The sequence below is a fragment of the Gymnoscopelus braueri genome (genome assembly GCF_963280865.1).
Source record: "Gymnoscopelus braueri genome assembly, chromosome: 9".
NCBI classification, from domain to species: Eukaryota; Metazoa; Chordata; class Actinopteri; order Myctophiformes; family Myctophidae; genus Gymnoscopelus; species Gymnoscopelus braueri.
Window position 1 is genome coordinate 42,665,063 of NC_137610.1, and position 21,439 is coordinate 42,686,501.

Below are 21,439 nucleotides of genomic sequence, written 5' to 3' on the forward strand. Positions count from 1 at the left end.
GGATTTGTAGGTCTGTCATTAAACCAATAATCCATTTATCACAGCTGGACACAGGTGCCTATTTAAATAAGTGGATATATGTATGTGTGTATATGTGGATTCATTAAGTATGTGTGGATAGGTTGTACGTATGCGTGCGTGTGTGTGTGTGTGTGTGTGTGTGCGTGCGTGTGTGTGTGGGTGGGTGGGTGGGTGCGTGTGTGCTGGCGTGTGTGTGCGTGATGGTTAAAAGGTCATATGTGATTAGTAGAGAGGGGGCAATGGGTTTCTTAATACTGTATTAATCCATTTCACACTGCAGGGCACACTGTATACACAGATGATTTGTGTGTGTGTGTGTGTGTGTGTGTGTGTGTGTGTGTGTGTGTGTGTGTGTGTGTGTGTGTGTGTGTGTGTGTGTGTGTGTGTGTGTGTGTGTGTGTGTGTGTGTGTGTGTGTGCGTGCGTGCGTGCGTGCGTGCGTGCGTGCGTGCGTGCGTGCGTGCGTACTGTATGTGTGTTCATGATTTGCTGTTGAAGCATTGGCCACACAAGGGCTTAATTAAAACTTGCTGTGTAATACTCATGGTGAATTGCCAGATAGTTCTTTATTCTCGGGGTCTTAAACATCTTTCAGGTCAAGGACCCCTTAACTCTGAGGACCCGCTAGGGGTCCCAGACCCCCTGTTGAAGACATGCTTTATGCAATAGCATCTACTAGACGGAAATAATGAAATAATTTTAAAAAGCAGTAATTAACGAATAGCAGCAATATTAAAACAAAGTTTGACTGTTGGTCCTAGCGCTTTAGGTGGTTGAAGGTGCTGTGTGCAAGGTTCTTACTCTTAAGTTATAAACATCTGTCTGTGCCAGACAGTGTCCTTGGCATTGTTTAGCACAAAGACTGCCTCTGAACCCAGACAGTCGGGGGCAGGTGGTGGGTATTAATTCTAAAATGTATTTGATGTTTTCCTGGCTTGTTCATTCATAGCACTCTGTCCACCCTTGACCAGTGGTGGAAAAAGTACTTTTAAAAAAAAGTATCAATACTGCAATGTAGAAATACTCTGTTACAAGTAAAAGTCCGGAATAAAACATGTACTTGAGTAAAAGTACAAAAGTATTGGTATCAAAATGTACTTAAAGTACCAAAAGCAGAAAGTAGGCTACTCATTATGCAGAATGTCCCATTTCACAAGTTTTCAAGTGTATAACATTTATACAAATCTTTTGAAAATAGCAGATCTACAAGCTCACAATGAGAAATGTTGTGAGCTTGTACATCGGCTATTTTCAAATGGCTGAAATTATAGGGCTGAAGTGGGTAATGTATTTTTTAAAATAATAATCTAAATCTACAAAGTAACTAGTGACTCAAGTTTTTATATAATTGTAGTGGAGTAAAAGTACAATATTTTCCGCTGAGATTTAGTGGAGTAGAAGTAAAAGTACTGAAAACTGGAAATACTCCAGTAAACAATTTTTTTTATTTAAGTTCAGTACTTGAGTAAATGTACTTGGTTACTTTCACTGGCCTTGATTCTGTGGCTACGAAGACTTGGTAGCATTTGAAACAGTCTGTGTTTGGGATCGCTAGGATCTTTGATATGCCTGCGAGTTTTGCTGACACAATGGCCGTCGTATATGTCCTGGATAGAGGGAAGCTCACACACCCACTGATGCGCTCGGCTGTCCGCACGACTTTGCTTTGCAGTCGAGGGTCGGTACAGCTCCCATAAAAGGCAGTGATGCAGCCAGCCTTGATGCTCTCGTGGTACCTCTGTAGAGGGCCTGTAGGACCTTGGGGTCCCATGCCAAACTTCTTCAGTTGCCTGAGATAATAGAGGCATCGGTGTGCCTTCCTCACAACTTGGTCGGTGTATACTGTACGTCCCAGGTGGATTTACCAAGCCTTGCTACACATAGTGTTGACCGTGCCGAGGTTTGAACCCTGAACCTTGTGCTAGCATAACCTGTCATTATTACAAGTGAAGTTTGGACAGTACATTTATCCTTGGTTTAAGGGCAGTTTCAGACTGGGTTCGTTTGAATCAAACCGGTCCCGAGTACGCTTGGCTGGCCAGCATTCACACTGGCCAAGATCCAATCGCACCAGAGAACACTTGCATATATACCCCCGATCCTATAGGTGGCGGCATGCACATAGTGTTTCTTCTGTGGACACAGACGTCATCAACTATGCGACAATGTTTGTGCTGGGCTCGCATAAATATAGGGTTGCGGCTGGGGAGTGAGTCAACGCACTGAGCGCTCAGCGCGTCAATGCACAGACTGCTGTGTTGTTGACGGACAACGGATGTACGCTTATGAGAAACAACACAAATAAAACCTGGTGAAACACTTGTGTGCATTAGCGCAAGATGAGGATACAGGAAACATTCAGTCTAAATGTCCAGTTTGCTAACCTTCACAACTACTATATATATATATATATATATATGCGCCCTGTGCTCTTCTTTTTCTCTATGAAGAAAAGTACAAGTACAGTTGACACAAACGCATTCCGCAACGCTGCCTGTCTGTTGTTTAATCTCATCCTCTGGACTGCAAAGCCATAGCTGGTCATGTAGGAAGGTGTGCGATAGGATCGCGCTTGCCATAGTCTCCAAAGTAATAATAATAATAAGAGAAAGTTCACTTTTGGTTATTTAAAAAGAGTCTCCTTATTTTATGTATTAATTTATTTGCCCTACATGGGAGAAACGTTAACTTTAGAGCTTTGGTTATAATTTAAAAAGACTAGAGCAGTTTGTGTGCAGACTCACCTTTTTATTTTTATTTATTTATGATTTGTGGGTCCAGCACTGTGTGTAAAAAAGAACTGTGGGGACGTGCATCTCCTGCCTTTGTTCATATTTAAAATAAAAATTATATTTTTTAATGCAAGATCAGTGTGGTTATCTGCTCTATATTGTAATATCAAAAATAGTGGATCAACAAGCTCAATGTGTCGCATTGCACCGCATTTTCAGCTTGTAGCTTGGCTATTTTTGCTACTTTTGTGTGACACTGTATGACAATAGGGCATTCATTTATGATGAAAAAGCATTAAAAGTTGCAATATGGGATACAGGGTTTCTTCCTAACAGCAAAGATATGTAGTAGAGATCCAATTTAAATATCCGCACCAACCGTTTCTCCCGTATGTCAAAATATTATTATTTTCTGGTATTCCCCGTTAGTTTTAGTAGGCTATTAGTTGTGCGATGCGATCACAAAATGCATTGATTTAGCCTATGGAATGTCGGTGTGTCTTTTTTCTTTTTTTCAAATCGGTGCTGCGCTGACAGACGGCATCCAACATACAGGCGTCCAACACATGCGGCATCCAACGGTTGGATGCCGCAACGGTTGGATTCCAGCCTACAGAGAGCACTGCTCTGCTGTGCTACTGCTTGGTGTGGATATGTTACGGCCATGGTTGAACCCCTGTGGATTGATCTGCGACGTGTTTTTGTTGGCTGTTTTTGTCGAGTTTATATACCGTCACCTATTCCAAATAGCGGGCCACTTCCGTCTAATGGTACGCTTGCTTTCACATTGCAGCGTACCGTACCCGAAAACGCATGATCCGGATCCGAAACTGCCTCCGGAGGTGGTTTCGGGAACGGAACGGTTACCCGTTTCGGGGGACGATTCGCAACATTCACACTAGCCAAGCGGTCTGGAGTGCGCACCCGGGACTCGAGTGTGAAACGGCCCTTAAGGGATGAATATTTCACAATACGTCTTTTCAAGGTGACAAGATGAGCCTGCTTTGAAAATGTCACCACATCTCTCTCTCTCTCTCTCTCTCTCTCTCTCTCTCTCTCTCTCTCTCTCTCTCTCTCTCTCTCTCTCTATTCGGCTCAATGTCTCACATTGTTGCTCTCTGAAGTGAGTTTCAGACTGTATGAAGATTGTTGTTTATGATTTTTATTCAGCATTAGTATCAGGATGTAGTAAGTGTAGTTACAGGTACAATAAGACTCATGCCTTTTTCTTTTTTTTTCTTACGTACAGGACAATACAATACAATTAACGTTTAACACTCAGCTGGTTCAGAGTACAAGGCTGGTTCAGTTCGACACAACATTCAATTTCCCCCATACCCTCCCTCCCTCCCTCATGGGTCTTTAGTCACCGTTCATTTCACCACGTGGAAAAAAGAAAGAAAAAAAAATCAGCAAAGTCCACAACAAGTTCTAGAGGAAAAAAAAAAAAAAAGAAAAAAAAGGAACATAACCTAAGAATGCTCCTTTCCCCTTTTTCTCTCCCTCTCCCCTCCTCCCCAACAGAGAACAAAATAGACGAAGGTAGGAAGACGGCGTGAGGGACAGGTGGGGGGGGGTCTCCAGATTGTATGAAGATTGGCACACGCTAACATCTGTCTCTCTGTCTCTCTCTTTCCACAGAGGTGAATGTCCGTTCAGCAGTAGCTAAAGGCTACGTCTCTGGTTTGTTGCGACTCTATGAGGACTGGAGCAGTAAGGACACTGAGCACATCGCCATAGCGATCCGCAGTGCGTTGCTGCGCTGCCTCCACGGGCTGACCAACAGCACTGCAGGCAGACATGCTCTGGTGTCCCATGGAGGGATAGGCCTCCTGTATGAAGTTACACAGGTACAGTTATCATCGTTTTCATTCTCTCTCTCTTTTTGCTTTTTACCCCTTTTTTCCCCCAATGTAGTCAATTGTGCCGATTGATTCCTCCCCACACACATGTCTGTGTTGTCACTGCTGTTGCGTCCTACTGACTCACCTGCCAGTGAGGAGCCCCCACCGGGAGGACGTAGAGCCTTCGCCCTACTCCTCCCACCCCAACACTCCCTGCTGACAGGTGCCGCCCCCCAGCCAGTGACAATTATCACCCTTCCCGCCCAGCTTCGCTCCCCCGACCACGGGCCAATGGGCTATATGCACAGCAGCCATATTGGCCTTCACAGGTGTCACCAATGATACTAATGAAGGCTGTTCCATTTAGTGTAGCATAGTGGTTCTCAAACTTTTTAATTTCAAGGACCCCCATAACTCTGAGAGTGTACAAATGGAACCAAATGGACCCTTACGGGTCCATTTGGTTCCATTTGTACACTCTCAGAGTTACACACCCGTAAGGGGCCATTTGGAACCCCCTCGAGGAACCATGAGTTTGACCAGAATGGAACAGAGCCTTAATTAGTATTATTGGTAACACCTGTTAAGGAAGTAAGAAGAGGCCCAATTTCTTTCCAATATGGCTGCTGTGCATAGAGCCTATTGTGTTTGTGTAGAGTCAGACGCTTGACAAACCACGGTGAATTCGAACCCACAACCTCTGCGGTGGTGGGCTCTGGGCAGGCACTTTACAACCCGAGCTCTTTTTCATTCCGCCAGCATCAGCCAGCATTGCATCTATTCTGTCAAGTCGTACTGATTGCCCCGTGGCTTTAATCTGCTTCTGTATTATATCATAATAATGATAGAAAATCATACTGGCACTGACTGAAGGCCAGTCACTGGTTACATGGATGGGGTGTCAGGTGCACATTAATGTGTTGTATTATGTCTTGTCTGATCGTGATATATGTATGAGCTACCCCGATTTCTATGCCTGCAGGCACAAAGAAATGACAAAATGAAGCGAGAAAACAACCACGTTTCTATTTAAGCTACTGGGACACAGAGTTTCAGGACAAGTCTGAATGCTTTAGGGATCAATGGAAAACAAAACGAGCTTTGAAGCTAATGGATGGAGGTGTAGAATGCTGTTTTTAAGCATCAGCACACTTCTCAGTTAACCACACGAACCACAGCAGCCCTATTCTGGGCATGTAATGCGAAAATAGGCCAACTGCAAAAAAAAGAAAATATATCCAATCTACAAGCTCACAATGCTGAGCTTGTACCTCGACTATTTTTGCTGAGGACATTTGGTGTATTGGGGCCAAAAATGGATCCCTGGGGGACCCCGGTCGACAAAGTAATTATATAGGATTTAAGTGGTTAATGAACAGGATCAGAGGGGTGTTTACTGCTCTGGGGGGTGCAGATACAGTAAGCACTTTTGCTCTTTTTAAACTTTGAGAGCTGCATATACCTCTGAAGCGCTGGCAAAAAAAAGCAACACGTAGCCTTTTTGCCTCTACGACTCCAGGCAGCCTGACTCCAATATCCAGCTCTACTTTCATCAGCGCTCTCTGTGCCAGTGAATAATAATATGTGGGTACGTGAGCGCATATAACCAAGGAGCCGGCAGTCAGCTCCTGTGCTCCTTGAGGTGATGTAACAACAACAAACGTGAAACCATGATGCTGCTGTCGCCCCCCAAAAAAGATGGTGGCACCCTATCTGCATTACTGCAGCGTGTGTTCTGCAGTAACAGGGGGGAGGCTGTCTCAGCAAGGCCCGGGTGAGCGGAAAGCCTTTCAACGCTGCCTAGAGAAGCTTACTACAGCACTCTGACATCTAAGCTCCAGGTCACACACAGTGCCTGACATGGACTGTACAAGCGACACAGTTATTTCTGCTCAAAATCTAATGGGACTTCGTTTTAGAACTGACCCCTCCAGGTGTTTCCCTGTTTTCCCGGGCCCCTGCTCTCAATTTACTAAAATGGAGGGGTCTAAATAATTATTTTAACTTCAAGTTAATTTCTCTTGTGTCTGTAGACCTGGTTGGCATGTTTATACTCTTGAGCTATCTGCAAAGAAAAGTGTGGTCCAGACCCTCCTATGGACTCTTACAAGTCTGTAACTCGGAGAGTGTACAAATGGAACAGAACGGACCCTTGATGGATCCATTTGGTTCCATTAGTACACTCTCAGAGTTATGGGGGTCCTTGAAATGAACTCTTTCACTGCCAGATTAAATGCATAAATGAATCGCCCACTGCCAGTGATTTTTGGTTTTCCTTAACTTTTCAACTAGTCACAGAGAAAATGGTCACTCGTGTGTTAGAGAACAGCGCCAACTGGTGGAAAACTACTGACAACGAAAAAGTCATAAAAATCGTCTTTGGCAGTCTCAAAATCGTAAAAGTCGTCCTAGGCAGTGAAATAGTTAAGATGTTTGTGAGCAGTAGAAGCGTCCTGATGTATTCCTCCTCAGCGTGTCACTGTATTGATACTAATGTATTGATACTAGTGACACACTGGCTGCGGTTACATGGACAGTTTTATTCGGAATGAATACACTTCCATTCGGAATGAATGAATGGATGAATTCATTCAGAATAGAAATGCTCATGTAAACACCTCAATTGGAATAGAATATTCCATTCCAGTCTGACCCGAATGCATTTTCATTCGGGTTAGGAGGGGTGGTATATACCGTTTGAATTGGTATATACCAATCGGAATTGACCATATAAACACTTTTATTCTGAACGCTCCTGTCTGTTTGGAATACATGCATTCCTTTGCGCATGTCCGTGCTTAGTAGTGCTGTCAGAATTGTCCAAAAATGACCTATCAAATCTCTAATTCGACCACGGCTGGTGCTGAGAAGCGCTCGCTCCTGCGGGATAAAATGAATGATTCTATTCTATAGCGTCATTTAATAAGCCTGCAATGGTTAAGCCCATGTCCAGGAGAACGGACGCTCCGAGGATTTCTGGCCTATAGGCTACATTTATATGGATCTTTTTCTAAACGGATATTTTAGTCCTCCGTTTTTAAAAAGAATCCCTGATTCCCTGGCCACATGACAAAGGTAAAAAAAAATCCCTGTCCACACGTAAACGCAGAAACGCATTGATCAGCTAGCTGCAAGTTTAAATTTTTAATCAGATTTTACATTTATTTTATATATGAGGGGCCAAATACATATACCTTTTTAATCACATATTAAGGCCCAATACTGCAATAGCTGCATTATTTTAATAGCATATGTGAACAAAAATAAACGAAAACAACATTATTGGGGCGCAGCTACAGCGCAAACAGCTGAGTTTTACTTCATCAATTCATTCCATGGGCAGCCGGAACGGTCGTCCCAAAACACCCCGCCCCACGCACCTTTTGAGCGGGCCATCCGCGGCCGCTCCATGGTCGCTGGATTTTGACCCGGGGCGATTGTGTTTTAGGACGACAGACCCCGCATTCAACCCGTGTGCGCTACTCGGCGCAGAAAGAGGGGTTTCGTCACAGTGAATGAGTTACAGCATGTTTCAAAGCCTTGTCATAATAATACAAGAAAAACGTGACATTCGGCATAATGACTAGCCTATACTTTCTACTTTAAGTGTGTTTTGATGCCAATACTTTTGTACTTTTGCCATAAATGAGCATGCCTTGTTTCATAGACTGTAAGTGTTGCTCTCTCTTTCTCTCTACATTTATTATTATAATGACCATGAGCAGTCCGGTGTTTATGTATTATTATTTATTATTATAATGACCATGTGCGAATGCGCGATGACGTCATCGTACCTACATACCGTGTCTGGTACCAATACAAAAAAGAAACTGGTCTGAAGAACTTGTAGATCTGCTACTTTCGCATTAAAATGGCGATAACAAAGGAATGCAGGCTTGCGCACCACATTACAACGCTGCCTGGCCAGGAGTCGGTTCGTTGCTTCCCGGCCTGCCTACGACCGCCGTGGAGGCACAAGGGGGCTATTGCCCCATGCCCACCAGGGGAAGCTCCGTCACGGGTAGTGGAGCCGGGCGGCCCCTGGACTGGTCCATGCCCACCACTTTGCGCATGTCAAAAGTTATATTCCGAATGAATGCTTTGGGTCATGTAAACGAGGAATACTTGTATTCAGGTCCCATGTATACAGGTGAGTGGAACAGATTCCTCTATTCCGAATGAGTTCATTCGGAATGAATACATGATGTCCATGTAACAGCAGCCATTGTAGCTTGTCAATGTGGCTGCTAGCCTTCCTAAAGGACAGTCAGCCACTGGAGAACTGCAGCGAGTTACTTCTGTCTTGTTGACGTTTCTGATGCCGTTTACATGTTTTACAGTTGCATTCACTTGTTTGTTTGCAGACCTGTCTGTTCACTAAGGGCCTGGAGTCTTTGGTGGACCCCTCTGTCCAGCTAATGAGGAAGTGCTATCCTAAAACCGCTCTCCCACTGAAGTCTGACCTCTCCGTTTACTGCTTCGAACTGCCCCGGAAGTCAGGACCAAACCCCATTGTCCCGGAACTAGGTGAGTCACCATGACTAGCGTATAGTAAAGGGTGTTGACAAGAGTATTAGACAGTTTTTTTTTTTTACATTCTATTTATTGAATCTGTTTTTACATACTCACAGGTCATATAGGCATGTACTGAAGCAAATAATCAAGGTATCTCAAAACAGTCAAGAAAATGAGTAACAGGGTATGGGTAACAGGATAGACAAATATTAACACATCCACTGCCAAGGGCTAATCTCATAATGTACTCACCAGTGCCAAGGTGTTTTTGTTGTTTTTTTGTTTTTTTCATGTCGCCATAGATCTTGTTAAAATCCTTAAGATTGAGCGCTACACAGTCTGTTTACATCCGCGCGATCTCCCTGTATCTCCCAGTGAAAACCACGTGTCAAACGGGGCATCCATGTTTGAGTTAGAGCGGATTACGTTAAACAGTGAAATGCGAGGAGAAAAAACTACAGGAAGAGAATTGAGTTTCAGTTTCGTCTGTAGAACGAGGGCGGGCGTGATCGTGAAAACCGGATCCCAAATAATTCTATTTCCTGTCATCAAACCGGAAACGGAAGTGGATCAAAAAAATTCCGAAAGTGCACCCGGACCGCGCATGCGCGAAAAGACCGCAGCCCGTAGGGCTACGGTCTCGGCGCTTAACAGTTGGATTTAACGGCCCGTAGGACTACGGTCTTGGCAGTTAATGTGTTAAGAGTGAGAAAAAAGATAAATTGAATAAGGTATAAACAACAGCAAAAACTGAAACAAACAAACAACACACACACAAAGAAAACAACAACAAAAAACGTAAAAAATACACAACATAACATCTCCAATAAAATGTATGTCCACGGTCTATAAATGCCACATTGAGTTAAGATAGGCATGGTCTTAGAAAGTAATCTTACATGTCAGTGAGGTGATAAGCAGGTATAGTATTAGAGTATGTTAACATCAATAGTGGGCTGTAGTAAGTTACTTGTACTCATGGAAATTACTTTGTGGTGCATTAAAGTGATGCCCTACACACGCACGTACACATTCACGAACACACGCGCCCACACACTGAAGCATGAGGCACACAATTATGCGCGACTTCGTAAAGTGATGAAGGTTGAGAGAGCCTGGGGTGTTGAGTGTCAGTTGACCAGTAAACTTGTTGTTTATCATCTAATGAGCCTGGGTCCAGGAGCTGGAAAATCAATTATTCAGTGTGGATCTCGTGCTATTAAAAAAAAAAAAAAAAAACTTGATCTCGAGAAAAGGGAAGAGATTCAGTACAGGAAAAAAACTGAGGTAACTACAGTATATCAGAATTTTGTTGAATCCCATCATCATCTCATGATTACCTTAACGGTTAAACAACTTTATTTCTTTTTTTTCTTCAGCCCTTCCTCTCTTTCACCTTTTTGTCCTTCCTCCTTTTCATCCTATACCTTCATCTTTTGGTCGATGTAATCTTCCTCAGGTCTTTCCAGCTCATTCATGTTTCATCACACAGCGTAGCCTACTACTGTAGGTGTGAAACTCTTCTCAGAAACACTGCAGGTCTGTGTGATGAAACACACTATGGGCTGTAGTTCAACCCTGTGTGTGTGTGTGTGTGTGTGTGTGTGTGTGTGTGTGTGTGTGTGTGTGTGTGTGTGTGTGTGTGTGTGTGTGTGTGTGTGTGTGTGTGTGTGTGTGTGTGTGTGTGTGTGTGTGTGTGTGTGTGTGTGTGTGTGTGTGTGTGTGTGCGTGCGCGTGTGTGCACGCGTGAGCGCGCGTGTGTGTTGGGTTATATAATTTCAACACGCTCTTCTCTCTCATAGAAGACGTGCACCTATAGTAGCGAGAGAGAGAGAGAGAGAGAGAGTAGACATTAAATACTGGAGGCTCCATCATGACCTTCACTTCCTGACTCCCAGCCACTCACAGGGCTTATCTATGATTACCTTGGCAACAATTTCCTAGCTGGCTAAAAGGAGGGGGGCGGGGGGGGAAGAGAGAGAGAGAGAGAGAGAGGGAGAGGGAGAGAGGTGAAAAGGGGATAGAGTGATAGACAAAAAAACATGTTGAATAGGGAATCGACTTGGGGTCGAGAATGAAGTGATTCACAGACAGAGAGATGAAAGAAAACAGACATCAAAAGCAGTGAATGGGAAATGTTGACAATAAATATCAGCGAGAGTTAGTATGATTATCATTTGATCAATGTGATTAACATTTAGCCTACTAAATGAGGTTACACATGTTGATTCAGCATAATTGAATGAAGCTTTAAATAACCGTACCGTACTACTCATCTTTATTTCCCTGCTGCTCTGTTGTAAAGCAGTAATATGATGTAATAATTATGTTCTCAGTTTGTCACAACAACCACAGAATAATGACTTATTAACCAACCAGACACATTTGAATGATATAAAAAAAATAGTCAAGTTTATAAAATCTGGTTTCTCTCTGTTCTCTCTGCCTTGGACCCTGGGGGCGTGTCCGCTGAGGCTTGCAACATTTGCATATTTCCCAGGATGCACCCTTGGCACACAGGAAATGGAATTGTTTATAGTTGGAGAATTATAGTATGGGAATGCGTGTGGTTCTCAGTGTGGGGTCCGGGGACCCCCAGGGGTCCTTGAGGGGGTTCCACTTCCAGTTAGTTAATATAGCATCAAAATCACGTTTAGCTTCTTTAACCCAGTGCTGTATTTGCAAATTTTGCTGGGGATCCCCTGGAACCACCCCTAAGGACATGGAAACTTGAGAACCACTGCTTTAACCCCTATATATATTGGCTATTTGAAGATGGCCAATCTGCAAGCTCACAACAAATTCAGAGAACCACTGGCATAGAGAGACAGGGTAGCAGGTAATGTCTTGATGGTTTGCACCTGTGTTGTCTGCTTCTCTAGAGCTGAACAGTGAGGAAGACAGTGAGGAGGAGGAGGATGAAGAAGACGACGACGACGGTGAGAGTGAAGAGGCAGACAGTAAAGACTATGTGAGTATTGTGTGTGTGTGTGTGTGTGTGTGTGTGTGTGTGTGTGTGTGTGTGTGTGCGTGTGCATGCATCTACGTGCATTGAGAGGAGAGATGGATGGATGGACAGACGGACGATTGGTGGGAGATTGATGTCAGGAAGAAGTGAAAGCTGCAGTGAGGAGATGTAGAGAGAAGCGACCGGAAAGTGGACTGAAGTATTCTCGATGATGGATAGAGACAGCTGAGTAGAAGATGAAAGAAAACAAAGATGAAAAGACGACTTTACAAAGCGGAGAGGACAGAAAAGTGACAATAAAAGATGAACACGTTTAACAATTTACTTGCTTCCCGGATTTGACTTGTTGTGAATCAGAAAACAAAATGTCTGCCAGTGCTGTTAGACTTTTTAATTTTTCTCCCAAAGTAGTGTTTAGCGTCCTGATTCCCTGTGTATTCTAGCCCCTTGTCACTGCTAAGTCCTATAGTTCAGTGGTTCTCAACCTTTGAGCCGGGGCCCACTGGTGGGCCGTGAGGATACTGCAAGTGGGACCCCAAATACTTGGCAAAAACTAAAACATTGTAATGATAATATGTCTGAAAGAAATGTAATAAATGGCATGGTATTTACAATTCTTTCTTTAAAACCTTGGGGGAAAACATTTTTTTATTTGTGATACCAATAAATAGTAACTTAAAGTATACTAAGTTAGCTCCATTGATCCAAGCCGTAACACAATTGATTGATAATTAAAATAAACACGCTCTGCAAAAAGTGCATGCAGCCTTTTGACTGCTGTGTTAAGTGGTCAGAGGACAGATGACACAGATCACACTTTTGAGATGTTCAAGTGGGCCCTGATCCAGAAAAGGTTGAGAACCACAGCTGTAGTTGGTCGTAGGGAGAGCACAGACAACCACACTGACAGTGAGGAGCGTGACCGGGAGGACGTAACACATGCAGAGGAACCATGCCATTCCTCTTCTCTCCATACGCCACCCTGACTGACCCGCAAACACGACTAATTGTGTTTGGCCCCCACTTTGAAAACCTGTGCTCTAGTCTCCACAGTGGGTGGGCAGGAACTCTAGTCCTTTCTGTGCTTGAGTGCTCAGTTGGATGTTTTCTAACCTGGGAGGAAAACATAGAGTTGAAGTTTAAGGGTTAGGGGTTAAGGGGGGAGCATGCTACCATTTTCGGTGATCACCCTCTCACCGCGGTGGTTTGAAAACTACAACATGACGTCACTGATGATAAGTGATAAGCGACTCACCGCTCACCACTACACATATCCGGGCCCGGCGCCACGGGGGTGCCTGAGGGGGCCTGGCACCCTCACTTGCAAGGGCTTGCAAGTTCTGCCCCCTCAGTTTATGCTTGGGGGGCACCAAACAGCGTGGAGAAAGTGAAAGAAGACAGAACTATCGCCGAAAAGCGCCAACATTTTGAACCAGCGGCTGCTGAAGGAGCGCTAAAACAGTGAAACGCGCCAGTGAAGCGCCATTTTTTTCCACGCTTTTTTCCGACGAGCCGGAGGTTTTTCACGGTTGGAAAACGGAAAGCTCGTCCTAAAACACACTGCCCCATTTTTTCGCGGACCAAGGCCGCCGGATTAGACCCGGGGCGAGGGTGTTTTAGGACGACGGTTCTTGTTATCCATTTCTGAATGAAGAGGTGCGCGATGACAGACGTTTCCTTTTTTTGTACCGAATTAACCGAATTAAAGTAAGAAAAACCCAAAGTAAAAGGGAAAAATAACCCCTTTTTGGTTTGGTTTAACCTGTGCACTAGGATAAACTGCACGCGCGTGCACGTGTCCCCCTTGGTTCCCTAATGCTCTCTGCGTCCCTGACTTGGTTTCACAGGCACATTGTGAACAGTGTTGTGAAACAGAGGGGAGACACGGAACAGAGCACAGCAGGAAGCAAACGGACATCACCCGACTATGAGCACCTAGTATCAAAATCACCTTTTAGGTGAAGACGTCTTCACCTAAAAGGTGAAAGGGTGATCACCTCAAGTGGCAGCATGCAGCTACTTTTAGAGGGAAAGATTGAGAAAGTGAGTGAACGAGAGAGAGGCAGAGGGAGGAGAGGAGGAAGGATGGGAGGATGACACACGTAACGGCTCAGTGGGAGGAAAGGAGACCAGAGAGTAATGATATGAAGAGGAGAGGAGAGGAGAGGAGAGGAGAGGAGAGGAGAGGAGAGGAGAGGAGAGTGTAATGATATGGAGAGGAGGAGAGGAGAGTGATCTGGTAGAAACAGCAACGTTTCTTATCTGAATGCGTGATGAGTGAAATTCTTCAACTTCAGAAACGATACAGACCAGTAAAAACGTCTAAACTGTATATTATTACAATTATAGTTACGGTGTGTGACATTAGCCTCTGGTCACAACACTGTACGTTGCTGTCTGCTCTACAGCATACCATGCCTACTTAATATATATATATATATATATATATATATATATATATATATATATATATATATATATATATATATATATATATCCCATCCCTATCTCCAGGACGATGACTTGGAGACAGATGTGAACAAACTTCGGACTCGCCCTGAACCAGACAGACCTCCAGAACTGCTGGCACAGTACAGCCGCCTGCGCCCAGAACTCACATATGAATTCCAGGTGTGTGTGTGTGTGTGTGTGTGTGTGTGTGTGTGTGTGTGTGTGACTATGTGTGTGTATGTTTGACTATGCCTCTGTGTGTGTGTGGGTGGGTGTCAGACATCCGTCAGAGCTGTTTGCATGTTATCTGTGTCCAACAGGAGTTCAAACAGGACTTCAAAGTACACTGTATGAAATCCAGCCTGTGTAGTGACAGAAACAGGTGGGGATATCTTTTATCCTAGTGCACAGGTTAAGCCAAACCAAAAAAATGTACGTACAAATTCAAAATAGTGATGGAATGTGGACGGAAAATAGCTAAAATATAGCCAATTATACTTGGTTGCCCGACGCAAAGCGCAACCAAGTATAAATGAGTTTTGAGCTTGTATATCCGCAGTTATTTTTTCTATTTTCTAAACATTGATACATTGATACCTTGTGCTGTCAAATTCCACGATGCCTTCATTTGCTTTGGAGGCTCAGGGTGTTTGAGTTGGATCACTATTCCAGCAGGTTGTCTGTTGTCATACTGTATACTGTATTTATCACATCGTTGCTGTCGGGCCGTAACCTCGTATATCCATGCTTCAACCTTTTTTTCATGAATTAAGCTCCATAAATCCGAGCTTTTAGATCTGCTATTTCCCGCTATTTTTGAAGTATTTTGAAATACGGTTTTGGATATACAAGGTTTCCACCCGACGGCGACGACATACAGTACCTTGTCAGAGGGCGGTTCAGAATCCAGAGGGTTGATAAGCCCTAGAGGGCTGATCACCAGTACAGTAGCTGACCTGTCAACCTGAAGTGCCACCGCATGCTGAACTGTCATAGCCTGGTAAACCCTCCCTCCGGAAATCTCATTTATATTTGATTCCAGGAGTGAGTCTGGCATGATCCGCCTTTCTGCAATATTGGCTGTGGGCTGGAGTTGGGCGGGAGTAATACCGTTGACTGACAACCCCTTCAGCCAATGATAATTTTCCCCCTTCAGCCAATCAGCAGTTCACCAGTGTAATGTGACGCAACGGGACTTTTGAGACGGCCGTGCCCAAAATGGGTTGCCTTATTCGGATACATGGGTGTCACTGCCCGCCCCTACCGGTTCTCTACATTTTTATTTTTAAATAAGCTTTGTCATGATTAATTGACCACATATATGAAGTTAAACAACTTCATACTGGAAATTCTATCCAAACGATATCTTATAAGTAAATTCCGTGCCTCAAAATAGAAGTTAGAGAGCTTTTAGAAGTAAAAAAATAGCGGAGAATATAGCGCACAAGAAAAAGATGGCTGCCGTTCGTGTTTTGGGCTCACTCGAACTCGCCACCTGATTGGCCAACGTAAGCTGTCAATCACAGAACAATGAGCGACGACGCTGATAGGCTCGGCCGTTTGGCACAGGTTTGGCATACACAGCCAATATTGCAGAAAGGCGGTTCATGCCAGACTCACTCCTGGAATCAAATAGAAATGAGATTTCCGGAGGGAGGGTTTACCAGGCTAGAACTGTCACTGTCAGTGACCTCGCTGTAGTGTAGAGGGACCTCAGCTTGTCAAACATGGCCCGCCACTTATCCAGATCAACAAATCACTGCCTGGGCCTTTGTTGTACACATACACCATCATCATCAGTCTAAGCAGTATAATATCGAAAAACCTATAATCTGTACATTGAACTGTACGGCGGAAGATTGGGAGTGAGTCTGCAGTTCTAACTGCAATGGGGAGTTCATTCCACAGTTTGGGAGGCAGAAGTTGTCCCGGATGTTTTAGGGAAGGTTCTGACAGCTTCCCCTGTGTTAGCTGATCTGAGTTGGATCAGGCTTTGAAGATACGGGGGTGCCATACCTATGGTTGCTTTGTAGGCCAACATCAGTGTTTTGTACTCTGTGCGGGAAGTAACTGGGAGCCAATGGAGGGAGCAGAGAAGGTGGGAGACGTGTGAAAATTTTGGCTGGTGGAAGACCAAGCGTGCTGCGGCATTCTGGATCATTTGGAAGGGCTTAAGTGCACATGCAGGGAGGCCAGTGAGGAGCGAGTTACAGTAGTCAAGTTTTGATATGACTGATGTCTGGATAAGGAGCTGGGCTGACTCCTGGGTGAGGAAGGGTCTGATCCTTTGAATGTTATAGAGTGTAAACCTACAGGATCGAGTGACCGCTGCAATGTGTGCCTTGAATGACTGGGGTTAATATATATATATTAATTAATATATATATTAACCCCAATTTCTTTCCAATATGGCTGCTGTGCATAGAGCCTATTGTGTGCTGGTTTCACACACCGAAAATAGCTGATGTACAAGCTCACAATGTGTCGTATTGTGACACGTTGTGAGCTTGCGAAGTGACACAACAACGACCAAGTATAAATGAGGCGTATGGCACCTACAGTACGCTCACTCTTTTGGCTCCTGTCCTCTGTCTGGTGTTTGCTGTAAGTGTGTGGTTAAAGTGATAACAGCTGTTGGTCCAGCTGTTGTTCAGCCAGCCTTTTTTGGAGGACTTTTAATGTTAGCAATAGGGCTAATCGACCTGAGGCGTGCAGGTAACCTGAGGTAAACCTCATGTGTCCAAAACAGTTCCTTTTTATGGAAAGGAAAGTGAAAATAGCCGATCTACAAGCTCCAACACATTGCAAGGCGTTGTGAGCTTATAGATCTGCTATTTTCACTACTTTTGTGTGACACTCTTGTATGATAAAGTAAGGTATTCCATCCAGCCATACATGTTCAACCGCTTATCCGGAGTCGGGTCGCAGGGGCAACAGTTTCAGCACTTCCCTTTCCCGAGCAACATTATCCACTTCCTCCTGGGGGATCCCGATGGCGTTCCAACGCCAGCTTGGAGATGTAACCCCCCCCATCTGGACCTTGGTAGGGGGTCTCCTCCCAGTGGGACGTGCACCAAGGACCTCCTTAGGGAGACGCTCAGAGGCATCCGTCGCCTACTAGATGCCCGAACCACCTTAGCTTAGCTCAGTAGTGTTTTGTCATGTTGTTGCTGTGATGTATTTGTATGTGGAACTACGGATGGAAATTAGCTTATAGCTAAATCCGGCATATTTACATGATATCATGTTTATTGATTTAAAAATGTTCATTAATGTGCACTGTCACAGAAATAAATAAAGTAAAGTAAGTAAAGTAGTAGGGTATTCATTTACAAAAACAAAACAAAACCGAAAATGCTGAAACATGGAGATACAAGGTTTCTCCCTGACAGCGACAATACACTATATACTTAAATATAATTATAGTATGCAGCATGGTGAACCCTGTAATTCCTGTTATCCCTTTGTAGGTTCACCTGGTGCCGTTTTGCTCCTAATTGCTTTGTTTGACTTGTCTTTTGTTCCTCTTTTTTCCCCATAGCCATATGTCAAACTAACTGCATTGTTTATTTGCACCTTCAAAAGAAATGACTGCTAATCCTTGAGGTTCACATACTTTTGCCTCTCAAAGATATGTGACATTGTGTCATTTTCGTCTATAAATAATTGACCAAGTATTCTCTACTTTAGGGACTTGTGTGAAATTTGGATAATGTTTGAGGTCACATTCATGCAGAAAGGTAGAACATTCTAAAGGGTTCATCACAAACTTCCCAGCACTGCTGTGTGCGGTACTAGGTATAATTTGTGTCTTGACCGATAGTCCTTCACGGTGGCCATCAGCAATGTGAGACCTTGTGCTCAGTGACAGTCTATTTTTGAGCAGACCATTATCAGGCAGGTCAGGGAAATCATTGGAGATCCTTTCACATCCAATCCATCCACTGTTTCAGGCTGATGCCATAGATAGAGCAAGTGGTTCCCAAACTTTTTAGCTCAAGACCCAAAAGAGAAATTAGACGAACCAGTGCCATAGGTGAGTACACCAAACACTAGGTAAGGTACGATCAGTGGAGCAAAAATTTCTGTCAGGAGGCATACAGCACCCTAAAAATTCAAATACTTACACTGTTGTGTGATGCAGTAACGTCTAATGCACCAACGCACGCACCGAGTCGGTCCGTCAGACAGACGGACACTTATCTAGATACGCTAACTACATACACAAGGACAGAGATTTTGTGCATTTATTGTAACATTGTTGTGGGTGAAATAGGCTCTCTCACTACCTCTCTCCCCCCCACTCTTCCCCCCCCATCTCTCATTTTATTATAGTGCCAAAATGACTAGTTGTCTCCAGACACTTTACATATAGAACAGAGACCCGACGTTTTCCCCCCTGAGCAAGAATTTAGCGATAGTGGCAAGGAATAAACTCCACTTTAACAGGAAATAACCTTGAGCATAACCAGACTCTAGGGTAGGCAGCCATCTGCCATGACCGTGTCTGGGGGGGGGAGGAGAGGAGAGAGGAGAGGAGAGGAGAGGAGAGGAGAGGAGAGGAAAGGAAAGAAGAGAGAGAGAGAGAGAGAGAGAGAGAGAGAGAGAGAGAGAGAGAGAGAGAGAGAGAGAGAGAGAGAGAGAGAGAGAGAGAGAGAGAGAGAGAGAGAGAGAGAGAGAGAGAGAGAGAGAGAGAGAGAGAGAGAGAGAGAGAGAGAGAGAGAGAGAGAAGGGAGAAACTAAATGGACAGCAGAAGATTAAAGACCAGCTGAAGTGAACATTTGTATTTCACACTTTTTAACTGTGGTTATAACGAGGACATTGTTAACAATAGATGGCAAAAGAAAATCTAATATAGTCTATTTCTTAATATCAAAGGTCCAATCTTAATTACTTCCTGTCAAACAAAAACGTAATGTGTGATTACGTTGGCAGGTCTGAACCAATTATAACCATTAATATGATGACAGGCACCTGTCAATCAGTCTGCTACAGACACTAGAGGGCGGTGCCACTCTGTAGAATGTTAAACAAAGATGGTGGACACAGCTATATAAACAGATCGCAGTAACATAAACTTAATTCAGTGCAAGAGTTTAGATCCCATAGTCCGATGGGATGGGGCAGTCGGCTGAAAGTCTTTCAGTCAGTGAACGTCACTCACGATCCAACTACGCCAAGGCTGTGATTGGCTGACGAAACACCCAGCCCCTGTTTCACTAGGAAATATGTCACGATATGGTTGCAGAAAGCCTTTTCAGCAACCACAAATTTAATGACAACAATAACAATAGTAACAGTCCTCAGCCGTATTCCATGGAAACTCCCCACCTGCCGCCGAGGTGTCTGCAAACGGCAAAATAAAATATCAAATGTGCCTTCCGCTTAGACAGCAACGGCAGGGGGTTAGGATCACTCATATTGGTTAACTCAATGTTGCATTGCGTATGTTTAAGGTTTAACAAAAAATGCATAGCTATTTAAATCACGTTGACAGGCACGTTGACAAGTGTGCCGAAGCCTTGGCAATAGGTTATCACATGAACCAAAATGAGTGCTCCCTTTTCCCTAACTCAACCAATCACAGGACATCTCAGTTCAAGTGCCATCCTATAGGGAAAACGCATCTCGTCGTGGACACGTATCCCATAGCCTGGAGGGATGTCTGAGGATGTACATTCACAAACAGAACATAACTATGTTCACAGAACATAACTATGTTCACACACACACACACGCACACACGCACACACGCACACACACACACAGACAGACGGATGGAATTGTTTCATATACTATAATTCTATTCGATTAACATTTAGGGACTTTTGCATTGTCTCGTATACTGTATTGTGTTGTGTGCGAGGCATTTCCCCCTCGAGCACGATGAAGACAATCCTGAGTTGTGAAATGGTATGGAATAAACCAGAGCGAGGGAGGGGTGACTGAGCGAGTGTGAGAGAGAGAGTGGGAGAAACGTAGAGATCAATGCAGTAGCAGGCAGATAAACAGAAAGTCTCAGAGCTCAGTGAGTTTTCTTTTCTTTTAATCTTGTTTGTCATTGCTTACAGAAGCTTACAGCGCTATAAGTTCACTCATGGGTCTGGAGATGGGATTACTGCCTTACTGAAACAAATAATAATTGCATTCCTCCGATGTGACTGAATGTGACAACAAAAATAATGGAAGAAGAGCAGGGACGAAATGGCCAAAAACACAGGGCTGGTAAATTTACAGGAATCTTTAACCACTTTAAACCTGGTTTGGTCCTATAGGCGAAAATGATACGTTTTAAAAAATGTTAAGAGATTTTCAATAATTAAAAAAATTTCACACATCTTTCAAAAAAATACGAAAATAGCAAAATGTGTAGATTGTTTATTACTGCTATTTGTTTGTTGGATGACAAAGTATATAGGGCTTAAGTGGTTAATCATTTACAACTAATTAACTGATTTGTCTGTTGCAATAGTTAAGCTGGGATCAGACTACAGGAATTTTACAATCCTAAACGATTTGGGAATCTGGTTGCAACACACCCTACAGGATACTTAAAGTGTAATACACTTAAAGTTTATTACACTTAAAATTTATTACACTTAAAGTTTATACTTTAAGTGTAATACATTTTAATAAGCAGAAAGTGCAGCTGCTTTTGGCATGGCAACCAACCACAGAACCTGCAGTGACATATGCTGTATTATGCCAGTATATAAAGGCAGTTCCCATGGGTTATGGCTGCATACAGAACAGCAGCACTATAGTGAATAAAATATGATTCAGATGATCTATTTCTGCTATTTGTTGGTTGGATGACGAAGTGTATAGGGCGGTATAGGGTGGTTAATCATATGCAACTAAATAACAGTCTTAAATTTGTCTGTTGCAAGTTAAGCTGGGATCAGAGT

General features: G+C 43.7%; 1 protein-coding gene across 2 annotated transcripts in view; it reads left to right on the forward strand.

Moving 5' to 3' along the window:
* Window positions 1-21,439, forward strand: part of agbl1 (AGBL carboxypeptidase 1) — a 216,249-nt gene that overhangs the window by 80,720 nt on the left and 114,090 nt on the right. For both annotated transcript variants that reach the window (XM_080436936.1, XM_080436937.1), the window contains exons 8-11: window positions 4,394-4,602; window positions 8,961-9,123; window positions 11,994-12,082; window positions 14,594-14,710. In XM_080436936.1, coding sequence (XP_080293062.1) covers window positions 4,394-4,602; window positions 8,961-9,123; window positions 11,994-12,082; window positions 14,594-14,710 — 578 coding nt within the window. The remainder of the gene's footprint in view (window positions 1-4,393; window positions 4,603-8,960; window positions 9,124-11,993; window positions 12,083-14,593; window positions 14,711-21,439) is intronic.